The sequence below is a fragment of the Vidua macroura genome, chromosome 7 (genome assembly GCF_024509145.1).
Source record: "Vidua macroura isolate BioBank_ID:100142 chromosome 7, ASM2450914v1, whole genome shotgun sequence".
In the NCBI taxonomy this organism is placed as follows: Eukaryota; Metazoa; Chordata; class Aves; order Passeriformes; family Viduidae; genus Vidua; species Vidua macroura.
The window spans coordinates 9,569,705-9,593,867 of record NC_071577.1 but is presented as its reverse complement, the minus strand read 5'-3'; the positions used below and the strand labels follow the sequence as shown (position 1 = coordinate 9,593,867).

General features: G+C 38.0%; 1 protein-coding gene across 4 annotated transcripts in view; it reads right to left on the bottom strand.

The window, feature by feature from the left end:
- The window catches only part of GULP1 (GULP PTB domain containing engulfment adaptor 1), a 146,519-nt gene that overhangs the window by 15,508 nt on the left and 106,848 nt on the right, over positions 1-24,163 (bottom strand). For 2 of the 4 annotated variants that reach the window (XM_053982936.1, XM_053982938.1), the window contains 6 exons: positions 17,253-17,351; positions 14,927-15,064; positions 13,466-13,582; positions 13,016-13,108; positions 3,518-3,742; positions 586-724 (listed from right to left, as the gene is read on the bottom strand). In XM_053982936.1, the coding sequence (XP_053838911.1) occupies positions 586-724; positions 3,518-3,742; positions 13,016-13,108; positions 13,466-13,582; positions 14,927-15,064; positions 17,253-17,351 (811 nt within the window). The remainder of the gene's footprint in view (positions 1-585; positions 725-3,517; positions 3,743-13,015; positions 13,109-13,465; positions 13,583-14,926; positions 15,065-17,252; positions 17,352-24,163) is intronic. The other 2 variants (XM_053982939.1, XM_053982940.1) reach the window with 2 other exon arrangements.

The window sequence follows — 24,163 nt, the reverse complement described above, 5'->3', positions numbered from 1 at the left end:
TTACCCTAGGTGCTTTCGACCCTTTGCAAAATGAAATTGCTGTTGTTAATAAACTTTTGAAGATCTTTTAGGATGGTTGGCAGATCTGGAGAGGTTCATCAACTACATCTAAACAAAGTTGTGCATGGTATGAAAAGTAGTGTTGAAAACAGCATTCCAAGTCTCCCTGAGGGGTTTCTTAGGCTCTCCCTTGAGCATCACCATACTTACTTCACCTGCTGCCTTCCCCAGAAATGCAGGCTCTAGGTGCTAGAACAATGGCTTGACAGAGAAAGAACTAACAGGAAGTAAAAGTATTCCCTGAAGTACAGAAAAGAGACTGCAAAAGAAAAGCCAAGTTAAAATCCCCAACCCAACTCCTTCCAAGTGTATATGTCATAGTTTCACAGTAAGTTTGTTTATAATGCAACTTGGCAGCAACATCAAGGACTTTGGGAAGATGGTATAAAGATGAAACGGCATTAGTGAACGTGATTTACCAAAACTCTATTTGGCTTTTCATGCAAAACGTACGCAAAACTTTAAAGATGCTTTATTAAAAAAAATAATGTAAGCAAAAAGTAGGTCAGTGGTTACAAAACTTACTGATCTCTGTAGATCTACTGGGTACTGGAGGAGGCTGTGTACCATTGCGAGTAGGTGTTGATGACTGAGGGGATATGGGAGAAAAGGGAACCATATCAAAGATGTCAGTGGAGGGTGATTTAGGTGTCACACTGCCTGCCTACAATAAGGACAATAAATATTAGGGCAATATTTCACATGAAAAAGATCACAATACTGAATTCTTCAGCATGCAGATAAGTCACATTTTGAAAAAAAAAAAGTTAAAAACAACCATCAGCATGCAAACCCCAGCTCCTGACACCAAGCAAATGGCATTTGCAGTACAGACTCTGACACATGCTAACAACTCCCCAGTACAAAAGCAGCATTGTAATTTTTCCATTTTCAATTGAAAATGTATCCCAGTTACACCTGACAAAACTGTGACAAGCAGCTCTCTTGCAAACATACGAGCTCAGACACCTTCACAAGACCCAGTCAAGGTAATATGGCAACAACAATGTGCTCTGCTCTGGACAGCACAGAAACAAGTTCAAGGATACAATCCCAGTATTTTTGGTTTACTAATTCTTCTTTACATGATCTCTTATTTGGCAGCTTCAAGAAACTGGTATGATCAAAGCTTAAATGTGTTTTTCCATAAGTAATAATCTAGACGTGATATACTGAATAATAATATCCAAAAGAAACCCGTTGTCCTCAAAGGTAAAACTGAGGAGATTTCATTCAAAAGGCACAGGAATTTGGAAGGGTTCAAAAAAAAAAAAAATACCAAGCAAGAAACCCCAAACCCACCAATTACTATAGCTCTACAACCGTATTTGGTTTTGAATGGTTCATTCCTCCTGCCACCAGTCCACTACTTCAGGGCACAAGTGAGGCACAGTCAAGTTAAATATACTTAACACTGAAGACAGAGGATGAAATAGATTAAAACTGAGACTGACAAGCTGAAGGCAAAACTAGTTTGCATGTTCATGTTATTGCTGAGACAATACAGAAACCCCCACAGTGCCCTGTGTATTAGAAAGGCCAGCCAGGCACAGCAGAAGCCCGCAGCTTTGAAACAAGATTCAGTTTGCACAAACTATCCACGCAGAAATTTTGAAGCACAAGTTAAATTAGTCACATGGATCCTTTTATTCAGAATACACAAATATGATAACCTGGCAAGCAGGTTACCACTGCTTGTCCATGAGTTTCATGGATAAACCCTTATTTTGGAATGCTGCTTTCTTCAGTGCCTGTGCTGCAGACCTGCAGCTGCCCTGGTCGAGTTCACATCACAGATTCCTAAGCCAAGTCTACAGGTGGCCCTGAACCACACCTATTTCTCTCTGGAGGTTCTCTGCAGTGGCTGCTAAGAAGCACTATTGATCCACAGCCTTCCTCTGAAGGAGGAAATAACATGGGGCTCTCAAGTCCTACATTTCCTATTTCTTGGAGGTTCTGTGATCCTTAACAGTTTTGAATGCCTATTTAAATTTGGATTAACATTTTAAAATTGGATGGAGTGAGATCTATAACTGTTCAGTATCTAAAAGAACCTGGGGTATTTCTTCCCAGATATACAGAATCATAGCAAGCAAAAAAATCTACATTTAACATGCTGCTTTTATTTTTTGCCTTTAAAAAACCCCAAAAACCCCAAACTCCAAACTGTCAGTAATTGCTATTCCCAAACATGACCATAAGTGAATCAACTTCATAAAAGAACCAGTTTTCAGAACCCTTACTGTCCTCAACTTGAGTTACTGCTGGAGTTTCAAAGATCATGTGTTGTGAAAAGATTTCAGTGCACAGTTCAGACACCACAGGCTCCTGTTAGTGTCCATGGGCCTTGCACTAACCCTGCACAGAGCCAGGATAATCCAAGTCTGGCAGATGGCTGGATGTCATCTGCTCCCACTCCAAGCAGGGCAATGGACATGCTGGACCCAAAATAAACACAATAAGGAATTCCTTCTTCTGAAATTGTTCTGACTGTAGACAGGCTTTTGTTGGCATCAGGAAGGTGGGGTCAGGTTTAGGGTACAAATAAATGCTTACATCAACCTCCATTTCCATCAACACCCACGAGTAATCCTAGAATGTCTTGGAGATCATATGTGCTAATGGAGAATCTTATTATTTGCTAAATGTTTATGGCTATCTAGAAGACAGATAAACAGCACTTACATTCAGTTATAAATGTGCCTTTCAGGCAAAAAAAGAAAACCCAAACTTTAGACTCATCTCCCAGTTACATTCAATTTTGTTGAAGTCACTTACTGGCTATTTTGATTCTACTGATATAGCTTAATTAAAACTGTAAGTGAGTTAAGAAATGTGTATTTTGAATACATATGAGCACAAGAAGCATTTTTACTTAGTGAACACATGCAGAAAGCCAGGATGGTTGCTAAATAAAGCCAAATATTACTCGCAAATGGAAGAAAAGTTGAGTATAAGCACATGAATATGAAAAAGCAGGCAATATGCCCATTTCATTTTTGAGAATAATTTTTAACCTTCATTTTGCACAGTTTTTATAAAGTATTCTAAAAGTTATTTAATGGACCATTGCTTTTCTATTAATTCGTGGGGGGAAGAAGCCCTTGAAGTTGAACCTTCAGAATTGTTTTGAATTGCTATTCTTTATATAAAAAAATTAACAAAAGATTGACAGATAATAGACATCATTAATTAATGGACTAATTTAAACATGTTGGAAAAGTAAGAATTTATGTTTCGGGGATGGGAAAGAAAAAGCTCTGTAGAAATAAGAGTAATTCTTCACAAATTCCATATTTTAAGAGTACCCCTGGAGAACCTCAGATTCATTCACCCTATCCTTTAGCCACTGTACAAAATGCACATTTTTAATACAAGTTAATACACAACAGAGAACAAAAGAAAGCTAAAAATAAAAAAAACTAAAACTGAAAAAGCTTTTGCACAGCAAGATTACACGAGGTCTTGGGCAGCTGTATTCACTGGCAGGCTTTGGAAGACCACTTTTTGAAGGTGGTGGTATTAACAATCCAGGTGGTAGTCTAGAGTCAGGAGAACTCCTAGGAGTAAGCGTAATGGAAGAGATATCTAAACAAGGAGGTGAATCCTCATTGTTACACCAGAAAAAAGCAGAGGGTCTTTGAAACATATGTTCATCATTATCACACTTTATGTGCAGCAGCTGAAAAGGAATCACAGAAAGAGAAAACATTCTGAGGAGCAGAACGTGGTAATGTCAGGGAGAGAAGAAAAAAAAGAAACACATTTCATATTTCAAAAAAGCTTGTCAGCAACTTGCTGTTCACTGCTATAGTTACAAAACTTGAAATTACTTCAACAAAATATAAGGATATACCACATTAAGAGGTAACCCAGTAGCAAGTGGAACAAAGACAACTTGATCCTTGATCATTACACCAAATAAAATGAAGGCAGGCATCTTTCTCATAGTGTGTGTGTATGACATACTAAGAAATGTCTAAATCCAATAAGCAATCAGCAATCTCTCACATCTGCACTTGTAAATAAGCAATAAGCACAAGTCTGGGAAGAAGAGTTACTGTGCTGGTTAATGCTCAGGTCAGACTTTTCTCTAACTGATTAGGAAAAATCTACCATTTATATCCCACCAATGCCAAAAGAACAGCTCATTATTGAACTAAAATCTTCAGAGGACAGATTAATCTTTGGAACTTAACAGAAGGAAATGCACAATTGTGCAGAAAGTTCTTCTTGGCCCCAAGTCCCACATGGAGAAGGCAGGAATGGCACCTGGGCTGGAGATGTCCTGCCTAAACCTTGTCCTGCCTAATCTGTGACTGCCAGGCTGAGGCAGTGGCAGATGAGTGCAGCAAGAATTCTGAATCTTGCTTTTGCTCCCCTTGTAGTGTTACACAATGGATAGGTCATGATTATTTCATCAGAAGTTTGCAGAACTCAGTAGAGCAGGATTCAATTATTTTTAAACCATTTTTTTCAGTGTTATGTATAAAACAAAACATTTCCTATCCTTTTAAAATGAGTCTCAGCTTCTTGCTTTACAGATTAACCTGGCTAAGGGTACAGGTGACTAAATGTAGTAACACTGCCACACTTGAGAATATCAAAACAACCCACAAAATTCCCTACTCAAAACATGCAATTCAGCATTAAAGGGAAAAAAAAAAAAAAAAAAAAAAAAAAGATTTTCATCCCAACTTCAACAATTTCCATACTGGAGTTATGAAACGGAGGGTTTGGAATGGTAGTCAATAAAAAGAAATCAAAAAACCCACAGGAAAGAATTTTAATTATTATTTCAAGAGTATAGCCAGGCTACAGGTAGAAGAGTTGCAGTGCTACTGTGCATTACTGCCAAGGAATCCTTGCTGTCATACATAACTATGGGAAAAAAAAAACAGCCCTCAGAATAACGAACGCTCAAAAAGACTAAACACAGTGTAATTAAGAAAGCCAAATACTCTCCTGAAATGCAAAACAGCAAAAGATGAGTAGTTTTCACAAGAAGGCATGGATATCACATGAAAACATCACACTGAAAGCAGCAAAATGCACATAGGACCACGCAGCAAAGCCTTGAGCACGATGAACATGTATCAAATCCAGGCAATGGAAAAATTCAATACAAAACCAGAATATACAGCCCTGGTGTCATCTGAGACCTGAACTGGAGCAGTCACAGGTCTCATAGTGACACTCAGGACAGCACACACCCTATGGGGTGGTCAGCTTCCTACAACAGTTTTGGGAATGCACCTGCTCAGGACATGGATTTTCCCTAGGAATTCTTCCTTTTCAGAGCAGCACAGAACCCATCAGGTGCTGGGAGTGCTGCTCTGTCTCTCATCCCAGGGCCCAGAAGGATCTGCAAGGCTGATGAGCTTTCTGCTCACAGCCCTCTGGAGCCAAGCAGCCCGCAGACACCACAGTGGCAGCAGGGAAGTGTATTCAACCATGGAAAACAGGGAATGTCACCAGATGCACAAAGTGCAGGGGAGAAAGGCAGAGACCTTTAAAGAATACAACCTGAAGAGGGTGTAGCTCCTGATAATTAATTCTCTTACACCAAATTATAAAGGAAGAAAATATAATAAAAATAATTAAATTGTCATTTTATACAGCAACTGTGTTTTGTCAGAGGCTTCCACTCAGACCTGCAGTAATAGTGGCATTGATACAACGCCCCAATTTGGGCCTCATTCCATCAACATAAGAAAAGAATAAGAAATGATACTTCATGAAATTATCATACTAGTTCAGTGGACTTGGTCTCTTTTATGGTCAGATATAACTATGTGCCAGCACAGGATTTATTTTTGACTCATTCTACTGAGAAGGGTGCTGAAGACACACTTTTGTGCTGCATCATACTAGAAAATGTAACGTGATTGAGATTTTATTAATTGGGAAATCACTTCAAAATTGCTTCTTTTACAAGGTGTCTCTAGACACTGATTGCAATTTCTGTCACACCCACATAGCAATCGTTTAAGTATGAATTAGAATAAATTAGAAAATGGTTTTGTTCCTTAGAACATTCAAATTGGTGATATACAGAACTACCACAGCAGGAAACTGCAATGACATTCCAGGGAATGGTGAGTGACTTTGTATTGAAAATTATGCATTTAGTCAAGAACCTGCTCATTTCCTGAGATTTAGGACTTCTAAGAACACTGCATAACTTACTAATTAATAAATTACTGTGTAAGCATTAGCAGTTCCATTAATTAACATCTTCAGTTCATTTAGTACTTTTTCAGTGATGTGAAATATGCCATAGGGAATTTCAAATTCATTTTCTTTAACATTATAAATACAGCAGAATTTGATGCCCTCATGAAGAAGCGCTCAAACAACTAAACACAGAATATTATAAATCTAAGCAAGCTGAAGATAGGCAAAAAACCCCAACAAAAACATGTGCATTTTCCCACTTGGCAATCTTGGTGGAAACAGAAATCAAGTGATATGCATAAACACATTCCAAAATGGTTTTTGAAACCTGCATGCAGTTCCAACATCTATCTTGGGGTTTTCCCGTGGGCGTGGTAAAGCTTTCCAATGAGGGTCACTGAGGCAGGTGGCCTGTGCCTCTAGGTCACAACAAAACCTTGGAGCAAAGGGCTAATCAATCAGTGTCTTTAATGCTCTGCTTAAAACTGGAGGGGTTTTGCACCACCTTCACGTAGGAGCAGGAATTCCACACTGCTTCTTTGGCAATATTTACGGTGCATGGAAGAACACTGATCCTTCTGGGGCTGCTTCTCCCAGCACCTCTTCCTGCTGCCCTCCAGTTCTGCTTTCTCCACATTTCAGTGCTCTCAGGGAGCCCTGGCAGCTTTGGGCAGCACTGGCAATGGAAAGAGCAGCAAGTAAGACATGATGTGAGCCCACTGTGCCGGGGCTCTGCTGAGCTCTGGAGGCTGCAGCTACACACAACAGCAGCATCCAAAGCCTCCCGGTGACACAAACTGCAGCACTGTCCCCACAGGCAAACAGAGGGATGAGAATCCAATGGTCCTCACATAATCAAGGCCAAATGTAAAAAAGACCAGTGATTAAAGCTTTGCCAAGCCGCTGAAACAGCTGAGAAGTAAACAACAGATACACAAGGCACAGAAATGTTAGCAGTGCGTGCAGAGGAGTGAGACAAAGGGAACATCCCATGCCAACATTTCCCATGGCACATGGAAGCGCAGCTCGAGAGGCAAACTAAGGAAACTCTTCCTTTGGGGTTGCATGTCCTCGACAGAGCCACTCAGGACACCAAAAAAAGTGATAGTTCCTGTTGCATAACACTTCTGCATTGGCAAACACACTCATCTGAGGGACTAAAACTTCTCAAAGCTCTAGGAGGACTGCTCAAAACCATCGACCCGAACGCAGAAAACATGATCACTAAGCAGTTTATTATTTACTGAATGTGCTGAGCAAATGTAAATCTAATTAGCTACAATATCCTGAGAGAAAAAGTGTGAAGGTTGGTAATTTGATGTTCAACTTTCACAATATATTTTATGCAAAAGTACTTCATTATACAATCCAGTTTTCTCTCTTTCATTTCCAACTATGATCTCATTGCCTTAATGGCTTCTTTTATAGGTTCAGAAAGAAATTTTATTTTTCCCATAGAGTTTATGAACTGACAGAAAAAGCACCTAAATTAGATTGACGTTGATTTGGCCATATGGCTAGATTTAGAGCAGCTACAGAAAAATTTTCAAAGTGATACTAATAACGAAGCAAGGAGAGAATCCTGATGGCAATTGTATCCCTGAAAAGCAGAATTTTATTGCTGCCAATGCTTTTCACCCATTTACATACTGCAAAAATGCAAAGGGTAGGTAATTGCATTATTCACACCCATATTGTGCCCCCATTTCACTATGTCAATATTATTTTAAAATATGTCCTCAAATAAACCCTTAGTTAGCCTGCAAAAAGACAAGCAAGAATCACCAGAAAAGGAGTTTCCCTTTGTACATCCCAATCAAGCCTTTAACTTGCACTACTTATCAACTGGAGAGAGAAAAGTCACCCCTAAATTTTTTAATTATTACTACTGTTAATTTTAATATGGAAGTTTTTTGTTTTGGTTTGGGTTTTTTTTCTTGTGTTTTGGTTTTGTTTCTGATTTTATATAATAGAGCATCTGAAGACTTGCAATAAACTCCCTGATACTCCAATTCACTATTAAAACAATTAGTAACAGATATTTCAGCTGGGAAGACGTTCTCTCTTATGAAATTATCAAGTCAAAATATTTTTGATTCTGTGCTTAAAATAAAGCTTTAATCTTACATTTCCTTCTCTTAGATAGACCATGCATGGATTTTTGGATAGGTCATCAATTTGTACACATTTGATATGAAGGATCAGCAAATTAAGGTGTTTTAGTATTATGTTTTGCAAAGAAAGTGTTCAACACTATTACCCAAGAATTCAATATATGAGCACGGGGCAAACTCCTTTTCGAGAAGTAAATCTATCAGCAAAGCCACACATTGCAGTCTAGCCTGGCATATCACATTTTGTCTGTAGTTTGTGAAACTACAGACAAAATGTTTTAAAAACATTTTAGAAGTAAAAGAGGATCTGAATTTTAAGTCTAGATAGTATTACATTTGATCCAGAGCAAATAGTTTTATTTCATATTTAGCTATAAACCTATTTTCAGTGACAACAGGAAGTTAGAAAAGTTTATTTCAAATGGCAGCATGGATGTATCTGTTTAGAACTGAAACATGTTGAATTTTTTTTTTTCAATGTGCAGTGAACCAGATGCTTCAACCCATACACGTATTAAGTTATCCATCCACAGTTTAAAGATGCTCTCACATTCTATTTTCTTTTGAAACTGAAGTGAAAACAGGAAATGTAATCTGGTCCTGCTTGTGGGAAAATGATCTGTGAATCAGAAGACTGAGCTGTCAAAAAGAGCAGAATTGGCTTGCTTTTTAAAAAAAGAAACCAAAACAAAACCCAAGCCATACAAATCAAGTGATATAATATAAAATCCTGCTGCACTTCAAATTTCCTGAAGTGTTTTCTCCCTTCTTCATTTCATTAAAAACTAATGGGAAGACTAATGTGTCTAGAATGATTAATCAATGTACCTCATAAGCAGGAATAAAGAAATTATAGACTGGCAGTGCATGCAAATAGTAGCATGGCTTCCCAGTTACTGCCAGGTGGGAAAGGCATTCTGTCCTGGGTCAGTATCTTACCATACAGAGCATGACAGTGACATCGTGTGCTGTCTGTCACACTACACGTGCAGTAAGTTCTACAAGCCCCTAAGTCTCCTCTCCTGGGGATGGAAATCCCCCTCCTGATCACTGCCAGCCTGACTCTGTGCCTGCCTAGACCCCCTGGCTTCACTGGGATGGGCTCCGAGGGAGCAGAGGACGCAGCCCAGAGCGATGCCAGTGTTTCTGGTGCCCTGGTTGTGCCCTGCCAGCACAGGTCCCTGCAGCACCCCCTGCTCTGGGAAGGAGATCCTCGTTTAATCCCCTTGCTGGTGGAGCTGCTGCAGTCCTGCACCAGCTGCTGGGGCCAGGCACTGACCAGCAAGGGCTCAGTCAACAACCTGAGTGACAGGGGAGCCACTGGAGCACATCTGCAAATGTTGAGAGAGCACAAACAGCATGCAGACAACCAAATACAAAAAGGAAAGCACAAGCTGTGAAAATCCAAGGCACTGTTTAAGCACAAACAGAAGCAACTTTTAGCCATCTGTAGCTGGCTTCTGAAACTGAACATTTCTTTACAAACTGCTGTGATGCCACTTAAAGGAATGTGTTCTTTTATCACATTAGGTGTCAAGGATCAAGGCTTAAACTTTCCTTTGACCACTGAACAATCCCTTCCCTAGACCTCAGCACGTGGAAGAGCTGGACTGCCAGATAAGGAGCTCCAGCCGTAAAAGATTAAAAAAATATAAATAAATCAAAATGCTTATTATGGCCAAGAAAAGCTTCAGAAAGCTGTTGTATGCCACTGGCATCTCTGAACGATTCAACAGTGTGATATGAAAAATGCAAGAAAATTTAAAACATAGTTTCATAAATCTGTACTAAATCACAGGGACGATTATCTTATGTTCACAGCATGTAATACCAAAACTATCTGCGTGGAAGGAAGCTTTCCCCATCCACCCAAAAATACTTAGAAAGGGGCTCAAACAAGGTATTATTCCCCATGTCGGATATTCAGCTTCATTTAAGCTATTTTATTTCAGAAAATACTATCAGCAGATCTGAAAAGTTTACTCTGACAAAAAAAAAAAAAATCACAATATAGATCTGTTACTTTAATTTTGAAGACAGAGCAGCAGCAGTACAGATATTTTTAGCTTTAATTCAGAAAAAACCACCAATTATTTAGTTTAAAACTAAAGTGACCTTTTTCATTACAGAAACGTAATGTGACAATAAGTATAATGTAATGTGACAAATAAATGTATGTGGAAATAGGGGGAAAGAAATTTTTGCAACACTTTTTTCTGATAAGAATTGAGACTTTGCAGAATCATACTTGAAATTATAGTTGATTTGAATGAAAAGTGAAAAAAATTAATTGTAAACCATAACAGGCAATCAATTGTCTTATGAATTGTTTGTAATTTTGTTCCTTCATACGTATTTGTTGCTCATGTAGTAAAAAAGGAGATAGGTGTCACCACATACACTGCTATTCCAGGCATTAGATGATAATTGTTTTAACTGACTCAAACTGCTCTAAAATATTTTATGTTTATATAAAATATAATAATTGTATCTTTAATAAATAATATAGCTAATAAAATATATTAATTTTATTTATCAATTTGTATAAAAGATAATATTTTTATATTTTTCTCTGCACTGAAGTCACTTGAAAACCTCACCAGTCCATTCCTTCATTCATTCTCAACCTGACAGTTGCACTGCATGGAGTTCCTCCTACACCAGCACACTTGAGAGCTCTGATTTACCATCTCCACAGGATCTGGTTTAAAAGGAGCTGCCTGAAAGGTGCCTCTCGATAGTGCTTGGTGGGAACAGCTGTGGGCCTGGAGTTGAGAAAGACCTTTTCCTAAAAATGTGCTTGGCTTTGGGTGGTTGGTTGGTTTGTTGATATGTTTCGTTTTAATTTTTGGCTGCACAACTGATGGAAGAATCCTGTAAAAGGAAAGGAGCTTAATCCAAACTCCTCCTTGAAGCAGGATCCAATTTGCTGAGGCTGTTGAGGACCATGCTCAGGGAAGGTCCAGCATCTCCAAGAGTACAGAGGGCTCCAACCCCCTGGGCATCCTGTTCCAACAGTCATCCATTTATAGAAATGTTTTGTGTCAGAAGGGATGCAGGTATTGAACAGGCTCTTAGGTGGCTCTTACTGCAATTTGAAACATTTGTGACAGGAAATGTTTGGGGCTTTCATTTTCAAGATAAAGGAGTAAATAAAGCAATAAAATAAAAGTCCGAATTAATAGCCAACAGTGATTATTGAAATTAATTAATATCAATAATTATCAATATTATATAGCTTTGTTGCAGCACAAGTGCTATTTAAGCAATATGCTTATTCACTGTACCAATAATAATCAACAATAAAACAAGGGAGTTTATAAGTGGCTGTCAAATTAACAAATTCAGACCCTAACTCTTTAATATGGAATGAAACACCATTGTCTTAAAAGATACCAAAAATCACAAACTACTGGATAATTTTGGGGCATTATTAATAACTTTCTTTCATTTTTTTGCTTAATGAAATGACAAAGTTCTTTAATTTAAATGAAAGAAAATAATTGCTTGCAATGCATTTAAGAGCCTATTTATTTGCTTTCAAATATACATTTAGTTATTATATTCATAAATAAAAACAAACTGCCTCATGCAATCATGAGGAAAATGAAAGATGAAAGAATTGACTAACTTGATATTAAATCTAGCATTAAAATTGATTACCTATCACTGAATGCTTCGTAAGTGAGAAGACATTCATAATTTAAAATGTTCATTGTGGTGGTTACACAGTATTTATAATTTATGGTGTTCTCTACTCTAAGTGGATTTCAGTAAAATGAAATGGCAGTCCCTCATGGGAACAAGCATCTGATCAACATAAAGAGTGTACAGACACTACTGAGAAACCGTCAGCACCACTGCAAATATGCTTTTACACTGCCCACATTTTTGAACATCCATTTAAGGGGAAGTGGTGAAGATTCAGGGCAGGAACAAGGCACTTCAAAATGCACAGCTGACAAGCAGTTCCTCTTGTTCAAAGACTTTGCCACACATACATTAAGAAACTGGATTTATTTTGACAGCCGCCTAAAGCTGTACAGATGGAACGTGCTTGTAAGAAGAGAGGAATCATAAGGACCAGTCTGCAGTGCAACCTGCATTGTTGGAGGTCCTGCCTAGGTGTCAGGAAGTACCAGCCAGCAATTTAAACAAGCTTCTGTCCTGATCATCTACAGGAGCTGCAGAGCAGTTGGAGTTTCCAGCGAGGAGCCCACCCTTGCTCCTCTTCCCCTAGCACCCAGCATTAGCTCCCAAGACCTAAGGACTCCTTGGCAGGCAGGCTGTCAGCCACAGGTGACCATGTGCTTGCGACAAAGCTGCGAGGAGCTCCCAGGCAGCATTTAGGAACCAGATCCTTCCAGTGCAGAATGGTTTTTCACCCTCAGCTGGCACATTCAGCTCTCTACTCGAGTGAGCATTTACTGTCCTCAGGCAGCAACAAATAGGTATGGAAGAGGCACAGCTGGAGAGACTGCAGTTTGCACTTCTGCTGGCTCGTCACCCTGTCACTGTTAGTGACACTGCCCTTCAACAAACGTGCTACTTGATCACTGCATGTTAATGGCAATCTCTGGGAACAGCAGGGATGCTCAGAATGATCATAAAGTGATTATAAATACAGAGTGACCTCAGACACAAGAGTTTTTTCAGGTACTTACTGGAGACGCGTGTACTTGTGTTATTCTTAACTGGTTTTCCAAATCTTGAACTTTATTTTTCAGTTCTGCATTTTCAGTTTCTAATTCTTGAATCTACAAGGCAAATGATTATTCAAGAGCTATTGGGATAGTCATGGATTTCAACAACAGTATCCACTGAGTATAAGCTTCATCAGAGATCTGGTGATTTTTTATCAAGGTTTAACTAGTTATCTGACTGCAAAACATAATTAAATTTCAGTATCCTCCATATTTCAAACTTTCTTTTTAGTGTCCTTGGAGGACAGAAAAACATAAAATATTTTTTAACAGATTTGTTTTCAGTCTTTTATTTTACCTTAGCAATCTGAGAATAATGCTGGAAATTATGCTTCCATAAAAAGAAGATAATGCAAATACAGCAGCATGTACTTTTATGTCTTAAAAAGAAAAATATAGTTCAAAACTTACTCTTTTCTGTAAACCTGCAATTTGTTTCCTTGTTTCAACATCTTTTCCTCCGGATTCCAGAAATTTCCTGTAAGCTAAGTCAAATGCTTGACCAATTGTTAGAGTTATCTCTTCCGCCTTTACATAAAACATAACACTGAAATTAGTAAATTAGGAATATTTGCTGGGGCTCCTTTCATTTCAGAATATCACAAAATAATTTATACCATGTATCATATTCAAAGGCTTTGCCCCATCCACCATGAATCCAACACTACAAAGGATCATGACAAGCACCCTTCAGCAAAATACCTTGGCAAAATGCTATGAAGGAATGTAAAAATACTTTGGATAAAGAAAGGAGAAGGGACAGTATAAATTATGTCTTCAATTTCCATAAACACAGATACCATACTGCACAATGGCTTTTCCTGATGATTTCTGAAGCACATACAGCCTGCTCAATCATTAAATAAAGTCTTTTAGATTTAATGAAATAATGTTTTCATGCCAATGGATATTTTCATCCCTATTGATTTGAAATCTGGATTTCAACACTTATTTTTGTGAGTACTATAAAAGCTCACTCAGGATACTGCAGACAAATATTTAACTGCCCAATTATTTCCAACTACATATATCCAGAAAAAAAAAATTCCACAGATATTGCATTTGTATGTGCAAAGTATAATTACTAGTTCTATGCTGATTCATATCCTATGTTATGATGTGTTTATACGGTCAGTGCAGAATATCTATGTCAAAAATGATGGGGGTGACATAAGCTGACAGGAAGCTGATGGAGGACACCAAAGTTTCAGAAACAAGTGATTCCAAAGCAATAAAAGGACCAATAAAAGGTCACACCATTTGCTTAGAACTTTAGCAGAGAAAGTAGATACAGTAAGGAATAACTGTTCTGTCTCAGACACCAGAGAATGTTCTTGGTGCAATGAGTTGTCTGGGAGCGCTTTGTGGTGTTAAACTTGAGAGATGTGGCAGGGAAAGGGGTGGACAAAGAAGGGAGAAGCTTGCTGTGATAAAAAAAAAAAAAAAACAAAACCAAAAAACCAAAAACAAACAACACACAAAAACCCCAACACTAAAACCAGAGACAGACACATCAGCAGAAAAGCCTGCAAGGGTATCTCAGCCCCAGAGCTGCAGTAATCTTTGCAAACAGCTGTGCAAACATCTCAAGCCTGGTGGGATGGAGCCTGTTCTCCAAGAGTATTGCAGATGCTTCCCCCAGGATGTTGAGCTGGGCAGTAAGAGAAATTATCCCAGAAAACCACCTCAGATCACTGAAGAGAGAGACTCGGCCTTAATTTAATGCATCTAAGTTGCAAGACACCATGCTGGCACGAAAAACTGTGTCCCAGTTAAAAGGCAGGCTGTCTCTTATTGACCATTCCCACCTCATTTCAAGGCAGACCCATCAGTGGCACAGTGCCCTCGAGCCCTGCAGTCCCGGGTACTTACACACTTTTCACTGTCAAACACATAGCACAGGTGCTTATTTGATTCTGAGTCTTTGCATATGAAAGTAAATATTCTCTTGTCAGTTTTGTCATCAGCACAAAAGGATATCCTGTGGAGCTGACAGTTGTGCTGGACCTCCTGCAAACAAACAGAAAGGTAATTTTTAAGAAATTCCTGCACTCGCTTAGGATAAAGATGCGCAAAGGAAAGCTCTGCATTTCCTCATAAGAGCAGGCAAGCTGCAGTAATGTTTTTGAATGTCTCTTATTGCACATGAGAGCACCCAAAAATGGACTTAAAGTGTAACAGAAGTTGGCAAACTCATCTCCTAAACCACTCCTGTTTTTACTGAATGTAAACAGGAAGTTTTTATTTGGACAGCATTTATCTGGAAATGTTTATTTGGACAGTAATTTCTGTGCTAGAAAATTGATTTGACTGTTGCTTTGCATCCCTCTGCAATTTATTTAGGGCCTGATTATGTAAAATAATCTGTTATTTTTCCAGGTGCACAAGACCTTTAAATTTCATCATCTCTCAAGGTTTGTTATAATGTGTTTACTGAAATGAGTCCTTACTTTGCTACATTAAATACAGAAAACAGAAATAAAATCACTTTGCTAACCAAGTAAAGAGAAACGTGACATGCAAACACTTGTTTACTTGAGGTGCCACATAAGCAGCTTTAAAGCATTATTATTTGTATATTTTTGCTACTGTATTTAATTTTCCATTAAAAAGCAATTTCCATCTATTTAAAAAGTTGCAATGGCAGCGGTCTTCAGTTGCAAGAGCTTGACAAGACTGAAATAAACTATCTCAACTATTTTTTTTTGTTGCTTTTCTTCAACAAGTCTCTTCTTGGTATTTTATTTTATTTGGCTTATTACATGGGAAAGCAGTATTTGCTTTAAAGGAAAGTATGTCTTTTAGATGTGAACTATTGTCTATTAAAAAAAAGAAAGTCTCTGTGCAGCACTGGGGCTCCCAGCTTGCTGTGAGCCCATAAGCAAGGCTATGCCCTTTCTGCACACAACCACATAGCCAAAAACTGCACCCTATGGGCAGACTTTTCCCCTTGCCCCAAGTGAGTTCATTTTCTCAGTCTTTACAGCTGTTCTGAGTATTCCATTTCTCCCATGTCCCAGATCTCTGTCCTGTGCTCTTCAACACACAGAGATAATAACATGTGCTTGCCCTGGCACTATGAGGTTTACAGATCCATATAATTATTTAATATCATTTAAGGACAGAACCACTTTTCTACAATCCTTTTTTTTGAGTGCCAAGTACAGAATCAGGTCCTGATACATAAGCTGACCTCCTGTTTCTACTGCCATTAATATTCACTATCTGACTAAAACCCAATATTCCCACTGAAGTGCTTTGTTTCAAAAACACACTGCAAAAAAGACTTTAATTAGTGCTGATAACATGAAATTGAATTTCCTAAAGCATTTATAAACTGAGCAAAAAGAAGGAGAACTCAATTGAAATTTACATGCAGCTACAAGAAACGAAGTGGGGGAGATAAAAAGACTGCCCACAGTTGATTATTACTTGAGTTGTAATAACAACTCAATTGTAATAACAATATTGCTAAGAGATTAGAATGTTCATACTCCCCCAGGAACATATATCCCACAGATTTCTGTTAATCTCTGCAGGAAGGCTAAGATCTTTTGGCATTTCAAACTGTTATTTTAAAACAGTTTTTGCCAGGATATGGGGTTTAGCACCCCTGTCTGCCCTATCTTGTAAGGAAGATGCAAAAACTCCAATTAAAGTTAATTAAACATGGATATTTCTTGTCCCCTCTGCTTATGTGTGAACTGTTGAGTTCTGGTTGTGTAAGGAGCCTGGAGCAAAAGTGGTCTGCAAACATCTGTAGCTTTGAACTTCAGCCACCATTTGAGAAAAGGCACTGCCACTGCCTGGATGCAGCAATTACTCCACAATTAAGAAGCAGGAACAAAAGAATCTTCCAAATTCAATATTCAACATATATATGGAAAGGCTTTTAGCATATGCAATGTTAACATTTATTTAGGTCATTGTTTTCATCTTCCTCAAAGTTTAAAGGATTAAAAAAATTTGAATGCCATTGAATCCCAGCTACAGTGTGCCTTCAGGACTGTCATGTACCTTCCTGGGAGGATGTCACCCAGGTGTTGTAACAAAACATGGCATTTTAGAAGATTTTTTTCCATCAGCAGAATGGCTTTAGTCATAATACTTTAAAAAACACAAAACAATGAAAACCTTAAAACCAGTGAAACAAATATTTACTAGTTTAGCATGAAAAAAAACCATGTAAATTTCTTACCTTTGTTTTTGGATCGAGAATTTTTACACCATAGATTGAGATTTGTAACTCAACTTTAGGTGTCTTTTGGCCTTCAGATTTCTTGATATGTCTTGCAAACTGAAACACAAAAAGCACAACAGCAATCACATTAATAGTGAGTTTATTTGTGTTTTATTAATTCTCATTTTCTCTCAACTCCCTCCACCTGAAGTTGTTTCCTTCCTTCTTCAAGAAGCTTCCCATAAACAACACCAACTGTTCCAAGAGTCTCCATTGGGCACAGACCAGCATTTCTAACTGCACACTACACAATGTTCACACAAAATTCAAGGAGAATTATTTTAAAATTACTTAGCATGTTCCCTGAAACTTTTATCTGCTTTTTATGCACTTAATTGAAGATCTTGCATACTTGAAATACTTGTCACTTCTATACTCGTGCATGGAGGATACTTCCAGATGCTCCTTTAAGATATTCCATCAGTTATTTTAAATGGGGTTAGTTTGAAAGCACTGCAGTTGTCAACACCTAAGAAGCACTTGATCTGTTTTATTCTCAGAATTTATCTGCCTGCAGCCCACTAGATGGTGGCTAGACAGCACTTTATATGACTGGGTTGGGCAATAATTCCAATCCAATACATTTTCCATCCTTTCCCTTCTCCTTTTCTGTACTTACCTTTCTCTCTTTCTCTTGTGAACATGGCCTATAAAATCAGCACAGTATCTCAAATTCGCCCTGCATGACAGTTCAGAAATGCCCTAAATTTGGGTACCTTTCTTAGCAAATATATGTGATTGCTCTTTGTTACCAGAGCAAAATGTTGCCCTTCTACTCTCAAGTCTTTGACAGCCTGGAATGGCATTTTCAAATGCACAAATAAGGATGATGATCCACTAAAGGCCAGAAGTTGGAGTCTCTGCTTCAGAGCTCTATGTTTGAACACAATTATCTTCAACATTCCCATTCCAGAATAAACCAGGTGCATCATTCCCTACCACTACAAACGTGGGTTTCTTCTGTTCAGTGTCTTCCATGTCAGAAGCCAGTGTGGACAATGGCTTTCAGTGCCATCAAGAATCTAGGGTGCCACCAAGGGTGCTGTCCTAGCAGACCTGGAAGACACAAGCCTGAATTGCCTTGTGATTGTGAGGCACTCGGCTGTAGCCAACTGACACCTCTCCCACAAATCCTTAAAAACTCTGATTACAATTAATTATTCATTTGAGTGATAGCTCAGGGTTTTTGCTCTGATCCTTTTCCAGCTTGTACTTGGAAAAATCTTCCCATAACACAAGTGCTTTACACAATATGACTCTTAATCTCTTTTATTTCATTTTGCTTACAGGCAGCTTCATTCATGGCAAATTATTAACTAGTTTGCAGAACCACCCTAAAAGCACAAAATGAACCTGTTTTTCCCTTCTTCTCAATTTTATTCTTCATTTTGAAGGCACTTATTGGACTTTTGATAGCTAAATATTAATTGATAATTGATCCTATTAACTTCACACAGCAACAGGATTTACCCAGACACTTCATTACTGATTAATGCACCCCAATAGCTGATAAGTATCACACACTTGGTAAAACAAACAGCACCCTCCCACCTCAAAACCCTCAAACAACTATCCCCCATCTAAACCACTCTGTGCCATTCTCAACACCAACTCTTAAATATAAATACCTATTTTGCATTTAAACATCTAGAACTGCTACAGTCACTGGCCAAGTATTTTATAAAATATAAAGTATTGTATATTTCATATAGGATTATTTACTTGTGAAAACCAATTAGTTGAGAGTCAAGAAAATATAATTTCTAGTTCTGCCTCTTCAGCATCATGTATTGCAACACATCCTTTTCCCATTTGTGAACTTAACTTCAAGCCCTTGTCTTGCTATATACACTGGTAATACACATTAATCCCTGTATCTTTATTAAGGTGTACCATGCCATATGCATATTTTAACTTTTTTAAGACATTTTATAGAAAATAAAATTTTAAAAATAATAACTGCTGGTTTACAGCATTTTGTCCAATGGTATCTGTTGACTTGAAAGAACAATTAAAATTCACTACAGAGAAAAAAAATGTTTTCTAAAAATCACTCATTAAACCACACAAATGTCCTGAATTTTATACTGCAAATTTAGCCTTTCAAGTCTATGCTTAAAGAGCAAAAAGATAGGGCAATCATTGCTTTATTAGCACAGATTTTTTTTCTTCCAAGATGAATATAAAACTTAAAGTATCTTTAGATAGTTTTCAGATCATGCATTTATTCATTAGGTGCATCCACCAGCTTTCCTCTCTGATTTGTACTTTCCTGATGTCCCTTCACTGGGGGAGGGGGGGGGCTTGGAGGACATGTGTGATCCCTTTTCTCACTTTGCCAGGTTAAATGGAATGACAACAAAACCCAAAGATCACCCGGACAGTTTGGACATCTCAGTTTCCAATGTACCCGATGGTGCTCGGGAAGACATCCATGGAACAGACAACCCTGGGGCACAACCCATCCTTAAAAGCCTGGAACTCGAGCAAATCCTGACCTTTTGGAAATGTCCCTTTGCAAACAAGCCATGCATGAGAATTTCTGTGCAGCAGTGAAGAGAAAGCACAAATACTATTTGATTTCACTGCTAAACTCATGGCATATATTGAGAATGATGATGGAATGCTTGACTTTCCAACAGCAATCATCTCAGAGTCTCAAAAGACAGCTACAACATGAAAAAAGTTGTAGTTTTTTTTTTTTTAAAAAAGAAGTTTTAAAGAAAAATGTTTTAAAGTAAGTGATGTGAATAACTTGCACAAGTTTCAGAACAGCTGGCCAAAGCTTGCTCCAAGTAGTCAAGAAGACTTACAACACTGAGGAAGTTCCAGAAGGCAGTTCTGTGCCAATTCTAAAAAAAGGGTGAACAAACTGACCCTACCACGTCTCCACTCTCAAAAAAGCAGAAATCCAGTTCAAGAATTAGAGAATTCAAGTGAGATGAAATTAATGATGATCAATATTTTACAAAAAATGCAGCTTGTCCAAGTAGACAAAGCATCTGTATTTGTATGCCACTTACATTTAAGAAAGTGAAGCAATAGAAAGAAAGTATGAGTTAAGTTAGTTACATTAGTCTCCAGATGTAGTTATAAACAGGAAATTGTCATTGGGAAGATATGTTTCTAATGTATTCCAGCAGGGTTTATTTCTTAAGCATGACATTATTGAACAATGACCAGGACAAAAAAAAAAAAAATACTGATATAAAACTGCAAGCAGAAAAAATAAGAGGGAAAGAAAAAAGAGAGAAAACTAACTAATGCTCTGAAATCTAAAATAATCACAGAGAAAGCTTGCAGACCACAAAGACTGGTGAAGGGGCAAATAACAGAGAGAACTCTCATCAACCAGAACACCACAGGCTGGTATCCCAGCAGAGCCTCTTGGTTTCCTACAAGCAACCCTGCAAATCCCACATGTGGCAACAAACTTTGGTTCTTGGGAGACTACCCTGTGAGGATGGAAGAATGAAGTCTTGATTATGTGGTAGGACTTCCACTAACTGAGGACCTTCTCATGAAACCAAAACTGGGAAGATATTTCCAAGAGATCCTTAAGATGACAACAATGTCTGCACTGCATCAGCTGCCTGCAAGAAAACACTCAAATGTTTTCTGCTGAGGGTTTCAAATGCAGAAGGATATTAACAAAACAGAGAAAAAATTCACAGGATATTTAGCAAAGTTACCACAGGGTTGGAAAACCCACTTTAATACACTCCATAAAATCAAAACCAGGCCAATGGTGAAAGAAACCAAGTGTAAAAGAGCCCCCTCCACACAGACATCCAGAAAAATGAGCTTTCTAATCAAAGGTTTACTGGGGACAGTGAACACACAAAGATTAATTCAGAAAATCTGTGGCAGTTCCTTTCTTAACATTTTTCCTGCCCACTGTCCTGTGCAATAACAGCGCACAGATACTGATCAGCAATTTCTTTTATATCTGACGTTCTCCAGAATGCCATATTCAGCCACCTCCCAAACTTGTGCAGGGTTTGAACAGCACATCCCATAACTGAGTCAGGTATCAGGAATTTTCTCTTTTATTTATTTCTAGTCATTCCTTCTACCTAAGGAGGACCCCAAGGGACCTCTGGACCTGGGAGATTCACAAACATTATATTTTCCTAATAGCAGACATTTGAAACCAAATAATATTTGTATCTCACACAGTAACAGGATTATTTAAGAGGGTAAAAATCTGCAGCCTCCCATTGGCATCAGAATGGAAAATGATATAAAATTATAATGAATCACAGCATGGCTTGGGAAGAGACACGATGGGCCAAATTCTTACACTGTTAGTTTATACATATAATGTTCTCAGGCACGAACCCAGGTTTGGTCCAGCTCAGTGGGATCGGCTAGTTTATGTTCAACTGCTTCAGAATTAACATTATATTTTCATGGCATTTTTAGGGAAAGGAACAGATACAAATAAACCTATTTTATATGGTTTAACTTAGCTTTAAAAATAAAAAAAAAAAGAAAAACCATCCATATATTTTGTAATTTATCACAGCAGCAGGGGAAAATGTATACTCTTGAGAGTGTTATTAAAATTAAATTTGATGTGTTTAGGTATCAAGTCTTATCAAACCACAACCAACAAAAATGCCATGAGGAAAAAAAAATCATGTTTTCAAGACAACCAGGAACTGGAGCTAAAGAATTAATTGTTAAGACTAATTACTCTATAGATCTATAAATCAATTTGAACCATCCAATCAAAACTATGTGCTTCTATTTAATATTTACACCTCCCTGCACAATTCAAGATTTAATTAAAAATAATTGAGACATCAAAAGGGAGATGTTCCTGTGCTTTGGTTGCTAATCTCCATCCCAGGGAACAGAGGTTCAACTCCTTTATTTAACGCAGGTGACCAGTGACAAATCAGACATTGCAGCTCAAATCTTAAAAGAGCCCTGGTTTAGGACAGGGTCATTGGATAAGCTGGGAAACAGCTTTGTAACCTGTCCTGGAGAAAATGTTTTTCCTCCTTTTTTTTCATTACAACATTCATTATAAAGAAACATGTCTGAAAAAAAACCCAACAGGTTGCATTTTTTTGCAGTGCCTTCATGTTATATAATTGGTCATGTTATGGTCCAAACTCTCATGGACATTTGATGTGAGCATAATGAAATGATGGCCTCTGAAAAAATAGCTGTCAAAGGGTGAAATGATTTGCAAAATTCAATCTCTCAATCATCTGGGCAGGGAAAAAGCCATCTAGCAGTGTATGTCTATGGAATAAGTTGTATTTTATTTTCCAGACACACAGTGGACTGAGAGGAAGGCTATCCATCTATTATCTACAGGGTAGAAGACAATACAGTGCAGTCTTTTTTCCATCTCTAAATCCTGACAGATTTTAGTGTTTTGTTTTATTTGGGGTGGGCTGCTTTGTTGTTGCTGTTTTGAGATATTTTGGTTATTTTGTCTGGTGGCATGGAGGTTTTTTGTGGTAGGTTTTTGGTTTTTTTTTGTTTGCTGTTTGGTTGGTTGGTTTTGGTTGATTTTTTTTTTTTGGAGGGGGAGGATCTGAGCAAAGGGGGAGGGTTTAATTTTAGGTTTTTTGAGAGGCAGGGTAAACAGGTATTTTCTTATTCAGCTCTTCTCATCTGACTTGCTTTGGACTTCAGGATGCCCTTGATAGGTTCTGAACCACAAATTCTGCTTTCTGTAGTACTTCAAAGAGAGCAGTCATGGCTGGAAGGCTTGGCTGCAAATCTCTTTATCCCAATATTAAAAGTTTCTCTGTACTCCACCCTCCTCCTCTGTCCTTTCAACAACAAATGAAACAGCTTTAACACGGGAGAGAGCTCAGAACAATATCCACACATTGTCCTTTAAGGGCAGCAGCAGGACAGCATCTCTGCGTGTGTGCAAGTGTGTGAACGAGCACTCTTCACTCTGTGTATCCTTAGAGGTCAAGGACATGATGAAAAATATTTCAAGTGGTTTCAAAGTGATTCATTCTATTTGCATTTTGTCTGGTCATCTCCAATTACAGAAGAAAAGTGGGAGAAAAAAAGGATAATGAATTGAAAGCTGGGTAAGCAAACAGCCTTATTTTGGCCCTCACAAAACATCCCCTGGAAGACTGTAGAAGAAACAGCCCAAAACTCAAGTATTTATTCTGGTTTCTTCCTAACACTCCTCCATGCAGCTTTCTTACCACTGCTCTGGTTATGCTGCTTCCTCCATCTGTCATGCTGCTCTTTCTACCTGTTTCCACCTCTGGCAACCCTTTCAACACCTTACAAGAAGGATCAAATTCATTCTTATAGTCTGACTGAGAAGTTACAAACTTAATTAATCAAGGAAAGTAATCATTTAATAAAATGAAGTGTGATTTGACAACATGTAGACATTTGAGTACCGTAGGCATGTTTGGATACAGCATCTGGGTGCCACGTGCTTGAGTTTTTGTTTCAGTCTAGAAACAATATTGACTAGAAAACTTGAAGGAAAACACGTTTTGTAATAAATTATGATAATAGTTCACCTTATCTTACAAATAAATAAACAAACACATTGTAAAACATTAGTGTTCAAGTTTCTTCTTTCTCCTGCGGTACAGCTCCAAGCACTTGGAAAACACAAGGGAAAATCCCACCTTGAAAAAACCACTGAAGTATCCTCAAGAAAAATTAAACACATTTGCTTGAAATAAAACTATCTTCTAATTGCAACTGTCCCAGAAAAAAATGTCAAGAAAATATAAAAGCCATATTTGGGATAAAACTACAACAAAGCATCAAGAAAAGGTTTGTCCAAGATACTTTATGTTTCTGTAGAACATCAGCTCCATCTGCTGGGAAAAATCAGTTTGTGGAATGGCAGCTGCAGGTTC